This window comes from Lutra lutra, chromosome 1, assembly GCF_902655055.1.
Source record: "Lutra lutra chromosome 1, mLutLut1.2, whole genome shotgun sequence".
In the NCBI taxonomy this organism is placed as follows: domain Eukaryota; kingdom Metazoa; phylum Chordata; class Mammalia; order Carnivora; family Mustelidae; genus Lutra; species Lutra lutra.
Genome location: NC_062278.1, coordinates 148,071,316 through 148,090,132, shown reverse-complemented (window position 1 = coordinate 148,090,132; position 18,817 = coordinate 148,071,316). Strand labels below are relative to the sequence as shown.

Sequence of the window (18,817 nt, the reverse complement as noted above, 5' to 3'; positions counted from 1 at the left end):
CACATTGCATAGCAAACACAATGGAAATCCAGCTTTAAAGAATCAAAAGGAAAATATAAGACTGAAGAAGTCACATTTTTCCCCTGAGAGTCACCGAAAATGAAAGAGCAACCAATAAACCAAGATGGATTAGTCAGACATTTCTTTATCCACTCATTATAATTCTTCCTTTTTAGCACTCCATTCAATCTCAAATATTTTTATTCATGAGATAATATAAGATATATTTTTAAATCTACTCACTTAATATTAAACCCTTGCCATATATACTACTACCAGATTAATAGCAAGTTGAGGCATTACAGCTTAAGTCCATACACATGTGATATATTCAATTCTTTATGTTGAATGTAATTTTTAATAGTAGAAAGTTATATCATCTTATGATGTGTATAAAAGCTTAAGGAGTTTGCCTTGGGAAATATGAAATGTCCTCGGAGAGTCAAGATTGGTGCTTCTCAAACTGTTTCTAATGAGTAGACAGTTTACAAAAAAAAAAAAAAAAAAAAAAAAAGAAAGAAAAAAACAATATGTCAGGTAGTGATATTTTTAAAAAAATATATAAAATTATGCATTCAGATTTCATGGTAACATAAAATTGCTACAGAAGTTTCTAAATGCGGGACGCCTGGGTGGCTCAGTTGGTTAAGCAGCTGCCTTCGGCTCAGGTCATGATCCCAGCGTCCTGGGATCGAGTCCCACATCGGGCTCCTTGCTCGGCAGGGAGCCTGCTTCTCCCTCTGCCTCTGCCTGCCTCTCTGTCTGCCTGTGTTCGCTCACTCTCTCTCCCTCTGTCTCTGACAAATAAATAAATAAAATCTTTAAAAAAAAAAGTTTCTAAATGCAAAAAAAAATCTAAAAGCTTCTTCTCACTCTCTGTACTCTTCTTGTGATGGACTGGTAAGAAATGTTTGGAAACTTGCATCAATCAGTGTATTTCACTGTGACTATCACTGTTTAGAGAAATCAAGGGGCACCTGGGTGACTCAGTTGGTTAAGCAACTGCCTTCAGCTCAGGTCATGATCCTGGAGTCCTGGGATGGAGTCCCACATCAGGCTCCCAGCTCCATGGGGAGTCTGCTTCTCCCTCTGACCTCTCCTCTCCTGCTCTCTCACTCTGTCTCTCTCTCTCTCGAATAAATAAATAAAATTAAAAAAAAAAGAAATTTATAAAAATAAATAAATAAATAAATGGAAATCAAGATACCAACATTAATGACAGGAGTCATGAACTTCCTTCACTTGAAATGAATTTTAAACTATTCTTTGCTATTTCTCTTCCAATTCACTTCAGGCAATCAGTAGCAGAGAGTCAAAAGAAAGGTCAAAGAATCATCAAGAAGATTTTGGTTATTTTGAGAAAGATGAGTTGCTACATATTATTTAAAAAGACACAATTACAAAAGCAACATTTTTGTTCCCAGTGACCAACCGAGGCCTTTACCATGTACTCATTTAAATAATAGCAACAAACCTAGACATAACTGAATGATTACTTAATGGCATTTCTTACCTGGGATGCCTGGTGGTGTTTTCAGATATTTTCCATTAAAATGTTGAATGACCACTTCACATTTTTCAGTAGACTCCATTCTGGAAAAAGAGGTAAACAGGGGATCATATACTTTCATAAGGTCATGCATATTCAGGAAAAGTAAATAAAAATGAAAAGAAAAATAGGAAAACCACAGAAAAGCTTGATTTCAGAATTCCACAAGACTTGTCAACTGTTGCCATGACCACCATGATCAGCATATCACGAATTCACCACTGCTGAGAGTATGTAGTATTTACCGCATTGGAAGTTGCCTATATGGACGGCTCTGTGCTGATTCCTCTCCCAGAAGAAATACTGAGGCATTATCTTATTTAATCCACCAAACAATATCTGGCATTTGAAAGTGCTCAATAAATACCTGTTGAACATCTGAATTAGCAAAGTTGAAAGGTAAGTCTTGTTGCTCTTTGGATCGAGGGCTATGAGGCTTAATATAAGAGTGTTGTCATCAATACCTCAACAATTTTATTGAAAACCCACTGGGTGAAGATACAAAAGGGAATATATTTGGGGTCCCAAATGTGAGAGAAGAACATAAATACATAAACCTCAAGTCCTGAACTTTCTTCCCTTTGAATTTTTGAAATCCTTTCGTTTTTCATACTAGACATCTGTATTCCTAAACTAGGTTTCTTGGACCAAATTTTGGCATCTCACTTGCAAGCTAATGAATGAACATTTTGAACTATACCATCGTAATGTCAATATTGGCACTGTCACCCTATCCTAAGTAGTCTAGTATTGGCACATTTTCTGAATAATTAACTATAGCGGGGCTTTATTATTTTATAACATTGGCTGGGGAAGATAAAAATTAAAGGGCTGATTCCGATGAAAGGAAATTAAGTCCCCCAAACAGTACACTAGAGGCAAATACAAATTTAAAAAAACAGCTCACACACATATGAAAGAATGTGTATGAAACGTGTGAAATTTGTCTAAAAGGCAAAGTATAATTTTGGATTTTCTGCTGTGTTATTAATATGAGCTTCCTTGGAATGGAATCTTTTAACTCAAGTTATAAAACTTTCCTACACCTAAGTCTTAAGTGTGTTTTCAGGAGCCTATTACATGCACAGGAAATAAGATAAGGGAAAATATGTAAACAAATGCCAAATAAGTTAAACATTTATTACAGCTACAGGAATTCAAATGTGAGAGGAATTCCAGAAACCAGGGAAACACTGAGAAGTAGGCACAGGATGCCAGAAGGGCCCTTAGAGACGTCATTAGGGCAGGGGACTGACCTGACCCTGTGTCCTTTGAGAGGTGGGTGAGGTGAGCAGAATACTGTGCTTGTGTGGAAGGTTTACAGGGTTTGGAGGTACTCTTGAAGGTAAGCTGAGAGATGCAGACGAGGCCACCTGAATTATCAGGTTAAGAAATTCAAGATGGTATCAGGAGCATGTTCCAAGGGGAGCGGAGCATCATTATTTTCTGACTCGATTAAAAAAAAAAAAACTATCTTCTCTGATGTACATTTCTATGAGGCACGGGATGGAGGCACATTTTTTTGTATAGAGATACAGATAAATGGCAAATCTCTACCTACCCAGTAAAACTGAGACCAGTGCAGAACAAGGGAGCCACAGATTTAGAATAAGTCTGGTGGCTTAAAATCTGTTGGCACCATCGTGAAATTCTTCATGATTTTCTAACAAGGGGTCCTGTATTTTTAACTTGCACTGGGTTCCACTAATTACGTCACTGTCCTGCTATGACAAGAAAGTGTAGGAACCCAACAGGTTATTATTCATTTATCAGATGGCTCAATGGATTCACATAGGTGTTATTTTGAAGAACATGCAAAGAATGAATTGATTTTATGTCCAAATGTGGGGGAGAAAAAAAACAACCAAACCTCTTTAAGCTTAATAACATACAATTTTAGTAAATATAAATAAAAACAAAGAGAGCATTTCATTCACTGCTTAATCACAAGGGCCTGCAAATGAGAAGATATTTGGCTAAGAAACGCAAGATGAACCTTTCTCCATTCCAAACACCCAGGAATAGCAAAGTACAACTTTCTTAACTCCTTTGAGTTTTTCTTTCTGTGGAATCTTTTACAATAAGTCTTCCAACCTGTTGTTATTATTATTATTACTTTTTTTTTTTTGAAGTAAGAAACTTACATTTCTAGGAACAAAAGAATTCTAATTCTGTTCTTTCTGTCTTCCCACAGGATCTATTATCTATCGTCTCTTAGGGACAATAACCTTCCCTCCTATCAGAGACATGAATGGGAGAGGAAATGTAAGCCCTTAATTACTACAGATGTTACTTTATGGAATTTTTATTCCAGGAGAGCTACAGAATGAAAAGCTTATGCCCCAGAGCCCCCTGCTTGTTCAATCTCTCTCTGGATACTCATCTAGATAAAAGGCAGTTAAGAATCTGAAGCTTGCTTGCAGGAGTCCTACAAATCAGATCCTTTCTCTTTGTCTTAAAAGGACATGGAATTCTAAATGAAGACTAAAACCAGATTGGGGTGTGTGTGTGTCTGTGTGTGTCTGTGTTCGCACGTTCTTGTTGATTCTATATAATGTGTTTGAGGAAATACAGAAGCTAAAGTAGAAAATCAGGTGGCTCCCCCACTCCACCCACCTGAAATATTTTTGCACTGGATTGAAAGCCTCAAGTCTTCCCTCTTGGATTCTAAGTCTGATCGTCTTTCCTGGAGACTATTTTACAGTCATATCAAGCCGGATGGGGGCTCTTCCTAGTAACGTGAAGACAGGCATAGTTGGTTCACTTTGCTTCATTCAGATTTAACTGAGTGCATGTCGGCAGCGAGCCTTTAGAGACTCTCGTCTCTGAAAGAATAAATGCAATAAAAGTCTGTTTTCTGTAGCTGCGGGCGCTTCGTGTCAAACCCTGTTACGCTGCACCACCCAGCAGTGACAATTTCATTTTAATACACGGGGCACACTGTAACAAGGCAAAGCAGTCCCAGCAGAGGCAGTGATAGAGGAGGCACCAAGGGAAAGGCTCAAGGTTCCTCACGCATTTTGTGTGGAACCGCATTTTGTGTGGAGCCGGAACAAAAGTGAGAGGGGAGCTCTGGGGGGAAGAGACTGCATTTGAATAGCCACCCTCGGAAGAATGTGCCCATTCTCTTCTCCAGTTTCACAATTAACGGCTTTGACATGGCTGCTCAAGCTATCTGCAATCTGGCCCACGCTTCAGTTGAAACTGACACTAGCATTATCAAGTGAGTCTGAAAAGGCAGCACGCCAGACAAAGCTGCCTTTCCATGTCCCTTTCAGATGGGCCACTGAATCACTACAACCACATCTGTTCTTCCCAGGCGGTACCTGAACCCTCTCGAGTACCTCGGGACGGCTCGTGTGCCAGGCCAACCATTCACCCCAAGATACATTAATTAGGTTCTTACAAGGCTCCAATCATTGTATAAAGCTTCGGGGTTTTCTGTTAGGTCGGATGTTTAAATATAAATACACATTAAAGGTCCCGTTTGACATTCTTTCTTGTCTCAGTGCCTAGGAACCTGGCTTCAGTCATTCAAAACAAACCACAGAATTGTGATTAAAAAAATAATTTCTTTTTTTTTTTAACACCAGTTCCTAAGGGGAGCCAGTTTCACAGCCAATACAATTCCCACAGGCAAGTTACATCAGAGGAGAGTTTGATCCAATATTAGTAGAATGTTCTGGGTCAGACTTAACATAGATGTGGGAAAGATTTTCCCAAAACCTTCTGCAGCCTACCTATCTCAGCTTAATGGAGAATCTCTCAGTTTATGATCTCAAGGCAGTAAGCATTATTAGCCGTATATTTAAAACCAATCCACTTTGCCATTTATTTGGTTAATTAGAGGTTTCCGCTATTGTGAAATTTTTGTGGTTTTGCAATCCCGGGCTCTGTACAAATTATTGGCAATTTAGCATATCTAACGTTGCGAGCCAGCCTTCCATTTAAACCCGGTTAGAGTTACGCAAAGGGGCAACATTAACAGATTTTTAAAAGTATGAAAAGGTATATTCCTTCTGAGATTTCAAAAATAAATTCCATCATTTACTTCTTACTATTGTAATGGAGAGAACAGTTGAGTCCCCGGAACAAAGATGAGTGAATGAGCTGAACTTTCTTCTTAGTCTTTATAGTTTGTTTTCTCTCTGCCAGGTGCTTGACATTCTTAGGATACAAGTATCAGAAGCACCCAATAATGAGGCACAGCTGCCTTTCTGCCATCTTCCTTTGCCAAAACCCAGACATTTAGGTGGGGTCTTAACTCGGGAGTACAACGCATTCTTTTTCGGGAAACGAAACTACGGACGATATTTAACGAATAAAAACCACTCCAGAGTTTTAGAATCACATAATTTCAGCACTAGAAATAGCCCCAGATATCAACTTCAAAATCGTACAGATGAAGAAACAAACACTAATTGCCTTCCCTAGAGACTAGTCAGTGGAGGAACCTGGAATAGAATGTTTGTCTCTTGACCCTCAATTCAGATGGATTAGCTGGAAAAGAGGGAGTTCCATTGCTGGCCTCCCACCATCCCTCCCGATTTCCTGTACTCGTCTCTTATAATGTGTTCTGATGCTGGATAAATCATACTATTTCCATTCTAGTTCCATCTCTAATAACCAAAGCAGTTGTTGTAAAAAAACAGAGATATACCTTCATCTGATGTGACTAAAAGGGCACTTGACCTCTATGGTACTCTTTCCAAAAATCTATACATCATAGGGATCCTATTATGAGAAAAACATCAAATATACCCAACTCTGGAGACATTCCCCAGTTTACCTGGCTAGTGTCACTCAGGAAAAACAAGGAAAGTCTGAGAAACAGTTGCAAATCATAACAGACTGATGACACAGGACGACTAAATACAAAAATGGCACTCTGTGTTAGATTCTGGAATAGAAAAAGCATATCAGTGGAAAAATTGGTGAAATCCAAATAAAGTCTGGAGTTCAGTTAATAATAATGTATCAATGTCAGTTTCTTAATTTTGACATGTGCACCACGGTGTTGTAAAATGTTAACAAATGGGGGCACCTGGGTGGCTCAGTGGTTAAGCCTCTGACTTCGGCTCAGGTCATGACCTTGGGGTCCCGGGATCGAGCCCCGCATCAGGCTCTCTGTTCAGCAGGGAGCCTGCTTCCCCCTCTCTCTCTCTGCCTGCCTTTCTGACTACTTGTGATCTCTGTAAAATAAATAAAAATCTTTAAAAAAAATGTTAACAAATGGCATGGTATATATGGGAACTCTTTATTACCTCTGTAATGTTTCTATTAAATTAACCTTATTCCAAAATAAAATGTTTATTTTAAAATAACTGTACATTAGCTTTGCACAGTGGCAGTATCGTAGTCAATGAGGTTTATCCAAGGCGTGATTATTGCTAATTAAAACAACTGTACATTAAAATGATCAGGAAACTATTTTTGAAAATACCAATGTCTGGGCCCCAGCCCAGGAGATTTTAATTTAACTGCTTTGGCATGAAGTCGAGGCACCAATTTTTCAAAGCTACCCAGGTGATTCCAGTGTGCAGCCAAGGTTGAAAACCACTGTTCTGGAGCTCCTTGTCACATATCCCAAACTAGAAATTATGGGCTGAATCCAGCCTTCAGGTAGAAAGTTTTGTTTGGCCTACAAAGAGGTTTTTAGAGAATCTGAAATGGTTGTCAGCATTTAAAGATTGGGAGACTTCACATAAAAATCTGGATTCCTGATTCCTCTTGAAAGCTGATATGGTCTGATCCATGTTTTCTGCATGGCGACTATGGTATAATAAAAATAAATTTAGTCTTTGTCCCTGGTTTCTGACACAGAACTCCTAAAACCCATGATATTTCCTGAGTGAAAGGAGTGTCCTTTGTTACTTAAAATAAGACCTTTTTGACCATACCTGAGTTTATGTCAATGAGGCAACTCCAGAAGGGATGCCTAGAGAGATCCAGGATGGGGCTGTTCACCACAAAGGCCAAATGATTGGAAGTTTGGAGCTTCAGCCCCACCCACCACCTCTGGGGATGGGAAAGGGGCTAAAGATTGATCTCAATCACCAACGGCCAGTAAATGAATCAACCATGCCTATGCCATAAAACCTCCATAATAACCACTAAACAAAACAGTTCAGAGAGCTTCCAGGTTGGTGAACACGCTGATTTGCCAATTTTTCGGGAGGGTGGCATGCCCACAGAGGACAGAGAAGCTTGAGGTCACTCCTTATTCCCTGTATCTTGCCCTCTACAACTCTTTTGGCCATTCCTGAGTTGTATCCTTCGTAATATACTAGTAAACATAAGAAAATTGTTTTCATGAGTCCTGTGGATTGTTCTAGTGACTCAGCAAATCTGACGGGGTTAAGGAATGGTGGGTAGTTCCCACCATTTGGGGCTGGTGTCTGAATGGGAACAGTCTTGTGGGACTGAGCCCTCAAACCTGTGAGGTCTGGCGATAACCCTACATAGTGTTAGAATTGAACTGAATAGTGGGACACCCAGTTGGTGTCATAATTGGAGAACTGATGTAGAAAAACAACATGTATCTATTGTTAGAAAATCCCACACTTTCGGTTTTAGAAGTGGTAGCATCATAGCAACCATGACCCGAAGTTGAACAGTTGCTTCCTTTAAACCAAACTGGTTTGTCATCACTCCTACTGTCCTGTATCAATCGCCGATGCTAAGGTAAAGTAGCAGATGCTTAGTTATCATTAACCTTGCACTATTTTTTCTTTTCTTTCCTTTTCTCTTCTTTCTTTCTTTCTTTCTTTTTTTTTTTAATTAGTGAAGTCAAGGGGAAAGAAAAATAAGTCAATTTACCCATGTGTTTTCTGGTATTTTCTGTTTACCCTTCTATAGGTCTTCTCTGCTCTATGCTTCAAAGAATGGTCTATGAACTCTGTCCTCTTAGCTCTTTTATCTGATAGCTTTTCATTGGATTCAGCCACAGGAGTAAAGAGAAGTTTGACCAGTTCCTCCTCCTTCTCTCTTGCCCTTGGCACTGCCACTCTGGCTGGGATTGCATCTCTCCCTGTCTTCAGCTACTCCAGGCAGCCTTTTCCACAGCTCTGGGTTTCACTGGCTCTGGGAGCACTCTTCCATCTACCTTCAGCTGTCTCGGGGTAGTAAAAGCTTCCTTCTGCTGGTCATCTCTGGGTATCTCCACATCCTTGGTCAGTTCCCTTCACTCTACCCACACTTTTCTTAAATCCTGCTTTATTCTAGTCTCTTCAGCTGAATCATATGGGGTGAAATTCTGTTTGCAGCCAGCATGCTGATGGCTCTGCCATAAAACTATCAAGGCTGGAGGAACAAAATTACCCTGGAGGCTGTGTGTTTGAAGGAAAAGGCAAGGAAACAAACAAACAAACAATGGTTTCTTTTACACCAGTCTGGGAACTACTTGATAGTTAGATTATCTGCCTACCTTCAGTTGACATCATAACCAAAATCTGGCCTTTAAAACCATAGACTAAAGTTTTCAAAAGGAGTTCTGGTGAAGAAATGGAAGAAAATTAAATTAAAAACATTAAAATAGAGATAAAGAGGAATCAATAAGTATAGAATGTTCAGAACTAGAAAAATCCTACCATTAAGTGCCACTGGAATTCATTACTGCTTTTAATCAATCTCTTTGTGTTATAGGCACATTTAACTCCTAGATATTATTATCTGTTACATCTCTTTTCCTTCCTCTATGAATAGTAACCTCACCCCTTTTTCTGGATCCCAAATATGCCAAAGTTGCCCCCATCTTGAATCTCTGCCTGCCTTTTCCCTTTGATGGATTCCCTATCCATTTCCACCACAAGATGTATCTCAGCCTAAATGCTCTCTCTTCAGAGAACTTTCCTGTTTTTGACTTCTAGCCTCTCATTCTGCCATACTCTCTATTGTATCCCTATGTTTTATTTTGCTTTTATAGCCCTTCAATTATTTTATATGGATTATTTTATATTATTTTATATTTTCTTATTTGGTTACATTTTTTGTCTCCACAGTCTAGTACAATGTCAGATATTTTCTCCCTCTGCATTACTGTATCTTTTTTTTTTAAAGATTTTATTTATTTATTTGACAGAGAGAGATCACAAGTAGGCAGAGAGGCAGGCAGAGAGAGAGGAGGAAGCAGGTTCCCTGCTGAGCAGAGAGCCTGATGCAGGGCTCTATCCCAGGACACTGAGATCATGACCTGAGCTGAAGGCAGAGGCTTTAATCCACTGAGCCACCCAGGCGCCCCTGCATTACTGTATCTTGAACAATTACTGGAATGTTATAGTTCCCAAGACATACTTATTGGGTGACATGGACAAATGAACAAACACATGGTACATAGCAGAAAAGGAGGCTCAGAGAGTTTTATACTTTGTCCAAGAACAAAGATAGGAGGTGCAGAAGTAAGATGCAAGCTATGTTATTTCTGACCCAGAAAGCCATGTTCATAACCACACAGAGTGAGTGGATGAGATGACCCAACTTACAGAAAGCTGAGACTATAGGAAAGATACTAAAAAAGACTCACACTTGTGAGTTCAAATGATATTTCCCAGACTTTCTTATTTCTTGGTGGGAACAGACAACCTACCTCACATTCCCACAGCCTTCAGATGGCCCAAGAGTCCCCATCACGGTTTGTACTTATAGCCAGTACAAGGCAAAGAAATTGTACAGGCCCTGAGTACATTTACTGGTTACTCTTTCCAACCTCGAGGTCACAAAGTTCTCCAATTTCAGCTTTACATGAGTAAATAATATTCAGAACTCTCCTCTCATCCTATAGAGGATGATCTTTGCAATCTGGTCATTTCAATGATACAATGATAAAATAATAAATTATATGTTTCCCTCCTTCTCTTAGTTTTTATAAAGCCATGTATAGAGCAAGACTTGAGTCCAGAACATCTCAAAATTATAGATTACTTGGTGCAATTTAAGCCATTTGTTTGATTGGTTGACTGGTTGGCTCATTGCTTGGTTGGTTGATTTGGGTCTTGAACCCCAGGCTCCAAATACATGGTAAAGAAAGCAGAATGTTCTGCTATACCTCTAGCCATGATCATGACTTACTGATGGTGAAAGAAAGAAACATTGTGCAGAAACGGATCAAGATAAATGAAGAAACACATAAAACAAGAACAAAGATCCAGAAGCCAAAGGATGGACCAAGAGTCTACTTTCCAGTGGATCACGTTTGATGGTAATTGGCTGAATAATTAAGACTGCTGAACGGAGTAACAGCCGTTACTCTCTTCAGTCTCAACAAACACTGTAATCTCTCTCTGTGCAAATACAGCTGCAATTTGCAGATGACTAATCACTAAACATACACTTTGGAGATTTTCTTTGTTCACATTTGATTTCCTAGTTCCATGTAAGTTTGAGGTAGAAACAGCAAAACAATAGCCAAGACAGCAAGGGGTGGAGGGATTTTTAAAACAAAAGTTCCATCAGATCTATAAATATGATCGAAACATGTCCCAAACAATGACAATTAGGCAAGTGTGATAGTCATTTTAAAGGGTCATATATTTGCCTGCAAGAGAAGCACTGGTATTTGCCTTATAATTTTTTTTAATTCCTATATTTTGATTATGCTGATCCTGAGTCAAAGTTCATTGTATTTCAGGAGGGGAGAAGATAGGGAGCAAGAAGCATCAGGCAGTAGAAAGTAAATCAATAAAATTTTAAAGATATTCGACACTAATAAAAGAAAACACAAAAAGTATTTTCACCTGCTATTTATACTGATTTTTAATAATCAGGCTGGTATTTGTCTATCTATAACCACAATTATTATTATTAAAATTTTATTTCACAAAAAGAACTGAAACTCTTTAATTGGAAAACATGTTCATTCATTAGGGCGAGATAGAACACAGGGCTGCCCATATGTTGAAAGTCATTCAAACAAAATTCCATGAGAATCAAATTAAGAGTACTGAGGAGGGGTGAAAAATACTACAAAATACAAAGGTCTCTGTGCTCAGCAGTCTCTCACGCTCTTTAGCTCACCAGGGGACAGTAAATGCATTTCTTGAAGAGGTTCTATGTTCCCAGATGTTGAAGCTGGATTAATTGTGAATGTTTACCCCCCATCCCTTCTGCACTTCAGGTCATTCTTTACCGGCCTCACATAACACTCTTTCAATGTGATTTTTGTTAGACAAACGGTCTCATGTTACTGGGAATGGGAAATGGATAACATGAACACACAGTTATGTCTGTCCGGCCTCGGGCTGATTTATGCTCTGATCCTCACCCGTGGAAGGCAAGGTAGTCTGTTGGCACCCGCTAGCTCTGCAGTAGTGGGTCTGACTTGTCTGACTGTCAGCATTCCCACCATAAACTTCTGTTTTTAGAGGTTTATGACTTGGCTGTAAAATGCTGCCTAGAGGGCAGTGGATCTTACAAATTGTTTTAAGTTACAAGAGAGTAAAGAAAAAAAAAAAACATAAAAAATAAAATAAAATGTCTGTAATTTCAGACATATCTGGTGCTTCTGGAATTTGAAAAGCCTGTAATTGTGCTGTCTGTGCACCCTACTGGCATTCAAATTTATGCTTTGAAGTTCAGTGTTTTAAATATAAAATGAAGATACTACCTTTACTTTGAAGAGATGGTTATCAAAGGAGATTAATGTATAGCTTGCAAGTAAAATAATAATGGGGGGTTTATTTCTAGTTAAAGAATTTTAGAATATCTTGCATATGAATCAAGGACTATATCTGGTGGTTAGAAGTGACCAATGGTAATATTTAAAACAAAGTCTGCTGGGGCACCTGGGTGGCTCAGTCGGTTAAGTGACCAATTCTTGGTTTCAGCTCAGGTCACGATCTCAGGGTCTTGAGATGGAGCCCCGTGCTCAGTGTACAGTCTGCTTGAGATTCCCTCCTTCTCCCTTTGCCCCTCACCCTGCTCATGTTCTCTCTCTCAAATAAAATAATGAATAAATAAATAAAATCTTTAAAATGAAGCTTGATAAAATATATATTCAAGTTACAAAAATTGAGAGAGCCATAAATTCAAGAGGTGGATACGATTTACCAGGCACAATTACAGGCCGACTGTGCTCCTAATCAAATAAGCATTTAGTTTTAGTAACACCTGTGGCACTGTGAACTTTTTGATGAAGAAATAATTTGTAAATCAATAATAGTTGAACTGATGTGACTGTACTTTCCTCTAAAACCCCAGGACACCCATCTCAGAACTAGCTTATCTTTATCATCAAATGCTACCACCCTGCCCAGTTATAGTCAAAAACAAACAAAAACAAAACACTCAAAGTGATTTCATTTGTTCATCATCAAAAATTTACTGAAGATCAGTAATATGTCAGATGATATTCTAGGTGCTGGGATAGACATGAAGAAGAACAAGACATGGTCCCTACACTTGAAGACTAGGACAGGAGATGTATTTATGACCAGTACATTTGACAAAGTGGAAGAGTGTGATTGAGGTGTCAACAAGAATCAGCTCCATCAGGAAAAATTTCTAAGAATGGAGGCCAACAATCAGAAATTTTACAAGCCTTCCAGATGATTTGAGAATTAAGCCCTAATGCCCTAAGGCAAAGCTTCTCAAGGTTTAGGAAGCATGAGAGTCACCTAGAGTGTTTGATAAAGTACAGATCCCTGTACCCCATCCACCTCCCACCATTGCTGCCTCAATTGGGACAGGACTCCAAAATGGCATTTCCAACACTTTCCCAAGCAATGCTGAGGTTTCTGTCCTGGAAACTACACTTTGAGAACCCGTGTCCCAAGGCAACCATTGTACGTCATCCATTAACTTCTCTCACTAGCTACACGCTGTCCTGGGAAGAAGTGGGAAGACTGTCCCTCAAGTCATGTCCATTCTGTGGTTCAGAGGGAGAGCTCCAAATGAGAAAGGCTGAACAACGGGAAAAGGGTGGTATTTATAAAAAAGGAAAACTGTATAAAAGTGAATTTGTGAAAGACTGAGTTTGTTAAGATGCAGCTACGGTGGTTTGAGAAAAGCAGAGCAAATGTCCAAGTGCAAGGAGAGAGGAACTTGGGTAGACCCAATGACGTATGATAGAGCTAAAATTATTTTTTCACATCATCAAATTAGGTAAATCATGTGGGATCCTGCTCCTTGGAATTTCAGGTCTAAGAAACAAGGAAAATGAAATACTGGTTCTTCATCAGTTTCTTAGTTTCTTACAAAAGAGGCAGATTGATGTTTTCTTTTGATTTCTTAGGCCTAAGAAATTGAGTTGAACCTATGTTTTCCTTTTCAATCCACATGCTACTTTCTGAAATTGGAAAATAACATGATTTAGAGTATGGAGACCGAAGTTTCAGTATTGGAATGTGACTGATAATTCCTATTCTAAGCTAAGAGTTTTAAAAGGCCATTCCTTGGGGCTTAGTCATTCAGGAACTTCATCAAAAAGTAATTATGCTAACTACCATCCACCCATCCATGCTCTCAACAGTGAAAAGGAAATACCACGTAAGGAAATGTAAAATCCAGTGGGTGAAGACACACATTAAATAGTGAATTCATTATGATTTTGATAGATCTTATTTGGGGAAAAACAAACAAACAAAAAACCAAAAAAACTTTGACAGGAGCTGTAACGAGACCATCTAACTTTGAAGGCTGGAGATAGAGGTCACAAAAGGGTTTTTGAAGAAAAGACATTTAAGCCAATGCCTGAAGGATAAATAAGCAGAAGCCAGAGTAAGAGACATGAAAAGTGTAACAGTCAGGAAGGGCTTCTTGTGCCCAGGGTAAGAGACAGGAAGACAGAAGGCCCAGAAAATGAATGATGTCTGGGATAATGATGTCAGGGATAATGTTGGCAAGGTTGGTAAATCCAATCATTTGGACCATATTGAGAGATATAAACAGGCCCCTGACATGATCAGATTTGTATTTTTTTTAATCTTTTATTTTTTTAAAGACTATTTATTTAAGGGAAACAGAGATAGTGAGAGAGAGCATGAGCAGGGGGAGGGGCAGAAGGAGAGGGAGAAGGAGACTCCCAACTGAGCAGGGAGCCTGATGTGGGGCTCAATCCCAGGACCCTGGGATCATGACCTGAACCTAAGGCAGACGCTTAACTAACTGAACCACTCAGGCACCCCCGATTTGTACTTTAAAGAATCATTGATAGTTTCCATATGCAAAATGCACTAAAAGAGGGAGGCTGCATTCAGAGTAGACATAAAATAATAATTTAAAATCCGCACTCTTCCTCAGTTCTTAAAGAAAAAAAAGCACTATAGGATTTACTTTTTCATAACATCATATACTATGATTATAGTATTGTCTCTTACAATGTGCATTACTTGGTTCTGCACCAAGAAGAATATTCTTCATTTTAAGCAAACTGAAAGTGTATAGAGAAGACAGAATTAAGGGAACTGAACAGCCCAATTTCTGTGTCATAAGCTGAACTGTGCCTCTACCACAACAAATTCCTATGCTGAAGTCCTAGCCCCCAGGACTTCATAATGTGACTGTATATGGAGATAGGGCCTCATATGGGTGGGTCCTCAACCAATCTGACTGATGTCCTTTAAAATTTTTTTTAAAGATTATTTATTTATTTCTTTGAGAGAGATGGAGCATGTGTGGGAGAGAGAACAGGATGGTGGGTTGAGGCAGAGGGAGAGGGTGAAGAAAACTCCCCGTAGGGAGCAGGGAGCCTGACAACATGGAGAATCAATTCCAGGACCCTGGGATCATGACCTGAGCTGAAGGCAGATGCTTAACTGACTGAGTAACCCCGGTGCCCCTGATGTCCTCCAAATTCTTTTTTTAATTTAAGTTTATTTATTTAAATAATCTCTATAGCTAATATAGGGCTCGAACTCATGACCCTGAGATCAAGAGTCACATACTCTTCTGACTGAGCGAGACAGGTGCCCCAAGACTGATAGCCTTTTAGAAAGAAGAGAGTAAGACAGAGACAGAAAGGGAAGCACTGGGGTACTGGGCATTTATAACCAAGATACAGGGAAAACAAGGTCATCTACAAGACAAGGTGAGAAGCCTCAGAGGAAACCAAACCTACTGACACCATCATTTTGGACTTCCACCTTCTAGAACTCTGAGAAAATAAATTTTTGTCATTTAACCCACCCAGTCTGTTGTATTCTGTTACAGCAGCCCTAGCAAATTACCATATCTGTATCAAAAGCCCTTTGCCTAAAAAGGAAAGAAAGAAAGGTCACCATAGATCTTAGAAAATGTTTTGTCTTGATGAAGTTGAAATATGTTCATTTCTCAGAGGGAGTACAAATGAAGGAGAGACTAATTTGTTAGAGAGAGTTTTGGGGCAGGGGTCAAGAAGTGAGAGAAGGACCAGAAGGATGAGTGCTGTTCATTTCAGTGAACTCCCACACTGATCAGCCCTCCCACAGCAGCTTAGATAATATCTGACATTGGCAAAATTCAGAGCCCTGGCTGATGTGATTAGCTCTGCCTTGACCACATAAACGAGCAGTTACCAGTGATCTGAAAAAGTGAATGCCTCAAGCATACATTCAAGTTCAGGAGAGTTTCTTCATTCTGCTTATTTCTCTTCAAATCAGCATGCATCTTGTACATTTCTACCAGAAAATGGGGGGAATATGAATTTTAAGACATGGTCCATGAGTTAGAGGAAGTTAAGGTAGATATTAGTATTGACTGACTGATTGATTTAGAAAGATAGAAACTGAGCCCAGGAGGGGCAGAGGGAGAGGGAGAATCCCAAGCAGGCTCCCGCCCGACATGGAGCCCAGTCTCAAGACCCTGAGATCATGACCCAGACCAAAGTCAAGAGTCAGAGGCCTAGCCGAATGAGCCACCCAGGTGCCCCTACAAAATGTTATCTTTCAAAGTGGGTTAATAAACATTGGTTTGGAATGGTTTCCAGGTAATGGCAGGATTTATTATAGATGGACACACCTGTCTGCAAAGGGCTGACTTCCCAAAGACACGAGCATCCATTCACTCACTCATCCATGTTAAGTCAGCTGGAGACACATAAACACACCAAGCCATGGAGACACGGCTTTTACTCTCATTCTTTGTTGTTCAGCAGTTTCTTTTTCTCTGTGGTTTCTTTTGCTTTGTTTTTCATGAAAGCACAGCAGGTACCACCATTTTAACTCCGTTTCTGGCTGAGATCTTCTTTTGTAAACATCCCTTAAAGTTAAGATGAAAACTACTTTTCCTTTCCTGACAATGAAAAAAGTGCAATTTGCTTTTTTCTGTTCTGCGTAAAATATCAAAACCACACAGCCAGAGCCTCTTAAATGCAACTGCCCTCCTAACCTCCCCCCCCACCTTATATTTCTGGGTTCCTTTGGACTTCCCAGTAATTCCTGTTTCTCGAAATCTTTCTTCTCTTCCTTTTCTTGACTGAGAAATTCTATCGTCTCATTCTTTGGAAATCACTGCAAAAACATTTGGATGCTTTGTTCACCGCATGGGCTCTTTAGCGCTGGGGTGCTGGGCATTTATAACCAATAGCAGAAATTGACAGCATCTGATTTTGCTAATCTACAGGCAAAGAGAGAATTGGGAACTGGGCATGCATACCATTATGACCCGAGACATATATAACCATTCTATGTACAGATTTTAGCAAGCACAACATATTTATAATTACACTGGAATTCTTTGATTGAGACAAAGATACAGAGTTGATTTGAAAAGCTTCTTTTTGGCAGGGAGAGAGCGAAATGTTCCATTGCTTTGGGCCCTAGTTCTAGAAAGGAATGAATTAAAAGAGAATAAGGAGGAAAGAAAAGTAATACATGTATGTAGCAAGTGTTTTACCTGGCAAAGCCAACACCTCTGCTGACTCCATTAGCATCTCTTAGTATTCTTGTGGAAATGACGTGTCCGAAGGGTTTCAGCATATTCTCAAGTTCCTGCTCATCCATGGAAATGGGGAGATTTGAGATGTATAGGTTTGTTGGGTCTTGCTCTTGTTGCTAAGAGAAGGAAAGAAACAAATACATTAGGTTCTGAATACTGAAAAACCTACTGCATGAATGGATAAAACTGTGCTTGCACTGCAACATAGATTCCCATCTCCAATACACTCTTGAACATTCTTTTACTAAAGGCACTACTTCTTTTCAATGAATTCCCTTCTTGCTGGAGTGTTTCTCATAGAAACAATGTCATAAATGAAAAGCAAGCTTTCTGCCCCGCCTCTTTAGGAAAGAAATATAAACTTTTATTGCAAGGAACAAAGCAAATGTATATTCTTTTCTACTACCACTAACTACTGCTTCTACTCTCAAAACTCCAATTACCGTCACCACTAATTACAAATGTTGCATTTAGTGGGAGTTCATTACAGGGCTAAGCATTATTCTATACAGTCAATATGCATTATTTTATTCAATATTCCCAATAAATATAACTGTTACCATTTTACAGAAGACAAAATTGATCCTTAAGTTGTCCATGTTACAGAGTTCATAAGTATCAAAGCCAGGGCTCAACTCTGGGGCTATCACCAAAGTCTGTGGGATATCACCTAAGTCCATAGGCTTCACTGTCCTGCTCTACCGCCTTTCATTAGACAAAAAGGCTGGGGTCAAGGGGAACCACATCAGCCTCATCATCACTGTGGGACTTGCTAAAAATGCAAATTCTGAGACTTTACCCCAGAAGCACAGAATCAGAAACTGAGGATGGAACAAGCAATCTGTGTTTTGACAAGCCCTCCAGGTGACTCTGATGATTGCACAAGTTTGGAAATTGCTATCCTACACCATACATGTTAATGTTTGAATGAAATTATGATGTCTATCATTTTCTAATCCAAAAGCAATAGTGCTAAGTACATTTCCTTAATAGAATGGGAACCCAAACAATTGTTAGCATGATCTCTATGTCCACGAATATCCTCTCTATCACACAATGAATTAGAATTGGGACTTTGTTGTATATATGTATCAAGATAAAACAGCCACAAACCTGACACATTAGCCATTAAGATCAAAATATATCATATATTTAACTGCACCTTTATATTTTAACAAAAACAACAAACTTAGCTTCAAGGATAAGCAAGATTAGATTGGAAAAAGAAATTATGAAATCTATAGGAAATGACATTATGTAACAGTGAAACATCTTTTGTAAAGAGATATCATATTCTGTAGAAAATTCGAGGTTTTAGGCACAGTGAAAAAAATACAAGCAAGATTCCAAATATTATTTCAAGACAAAAGACAATTTTGGCCTGAAGCTATTGTTTTATACAGTTCTAGATATTCAAATAGG

The 18,817-nt window shown here is 39.1% G+C and overlaps 1 protein-coding gene and 1 pseudogene across 9 annotated transcripts in view; one reads left to right on the top strand and one right to left on the bottom strand.

Moving 5' to 3' along the window:
* The window catches only part of RBMS3 (RNA binding motif single stranded interacting protein 3), a 1,359,637-nt gene that overhangs the window by 228,064 nt on the left and 1,112,756 nt on the right, over positions 1–18,817 (bottom strand). For all 9 annotated transcript variants that reach the window (XM_047738838.1, XM_047738869.1, XM_047738849.1 and 6 more), the window contains 2 exons: positions 17,354–17,511; positions 1,514–1,593 (listed from right to left, as the gene is read on the bottom strand). In XM_047738838.1, coding sequence (XP_047594794.1) covers positions 1,514–1,593; positions 17,354–17,511 — 238 coding nt within the window. The remainder of the gene's footprint in view (positions 1–1,513; positions 1,594–17,353; positions 17,512–18,817) is intronic.
* On the top strand, positions 6,883–7,079 carry LOC125089516 (uncharacterized; annotated as a pseudogene).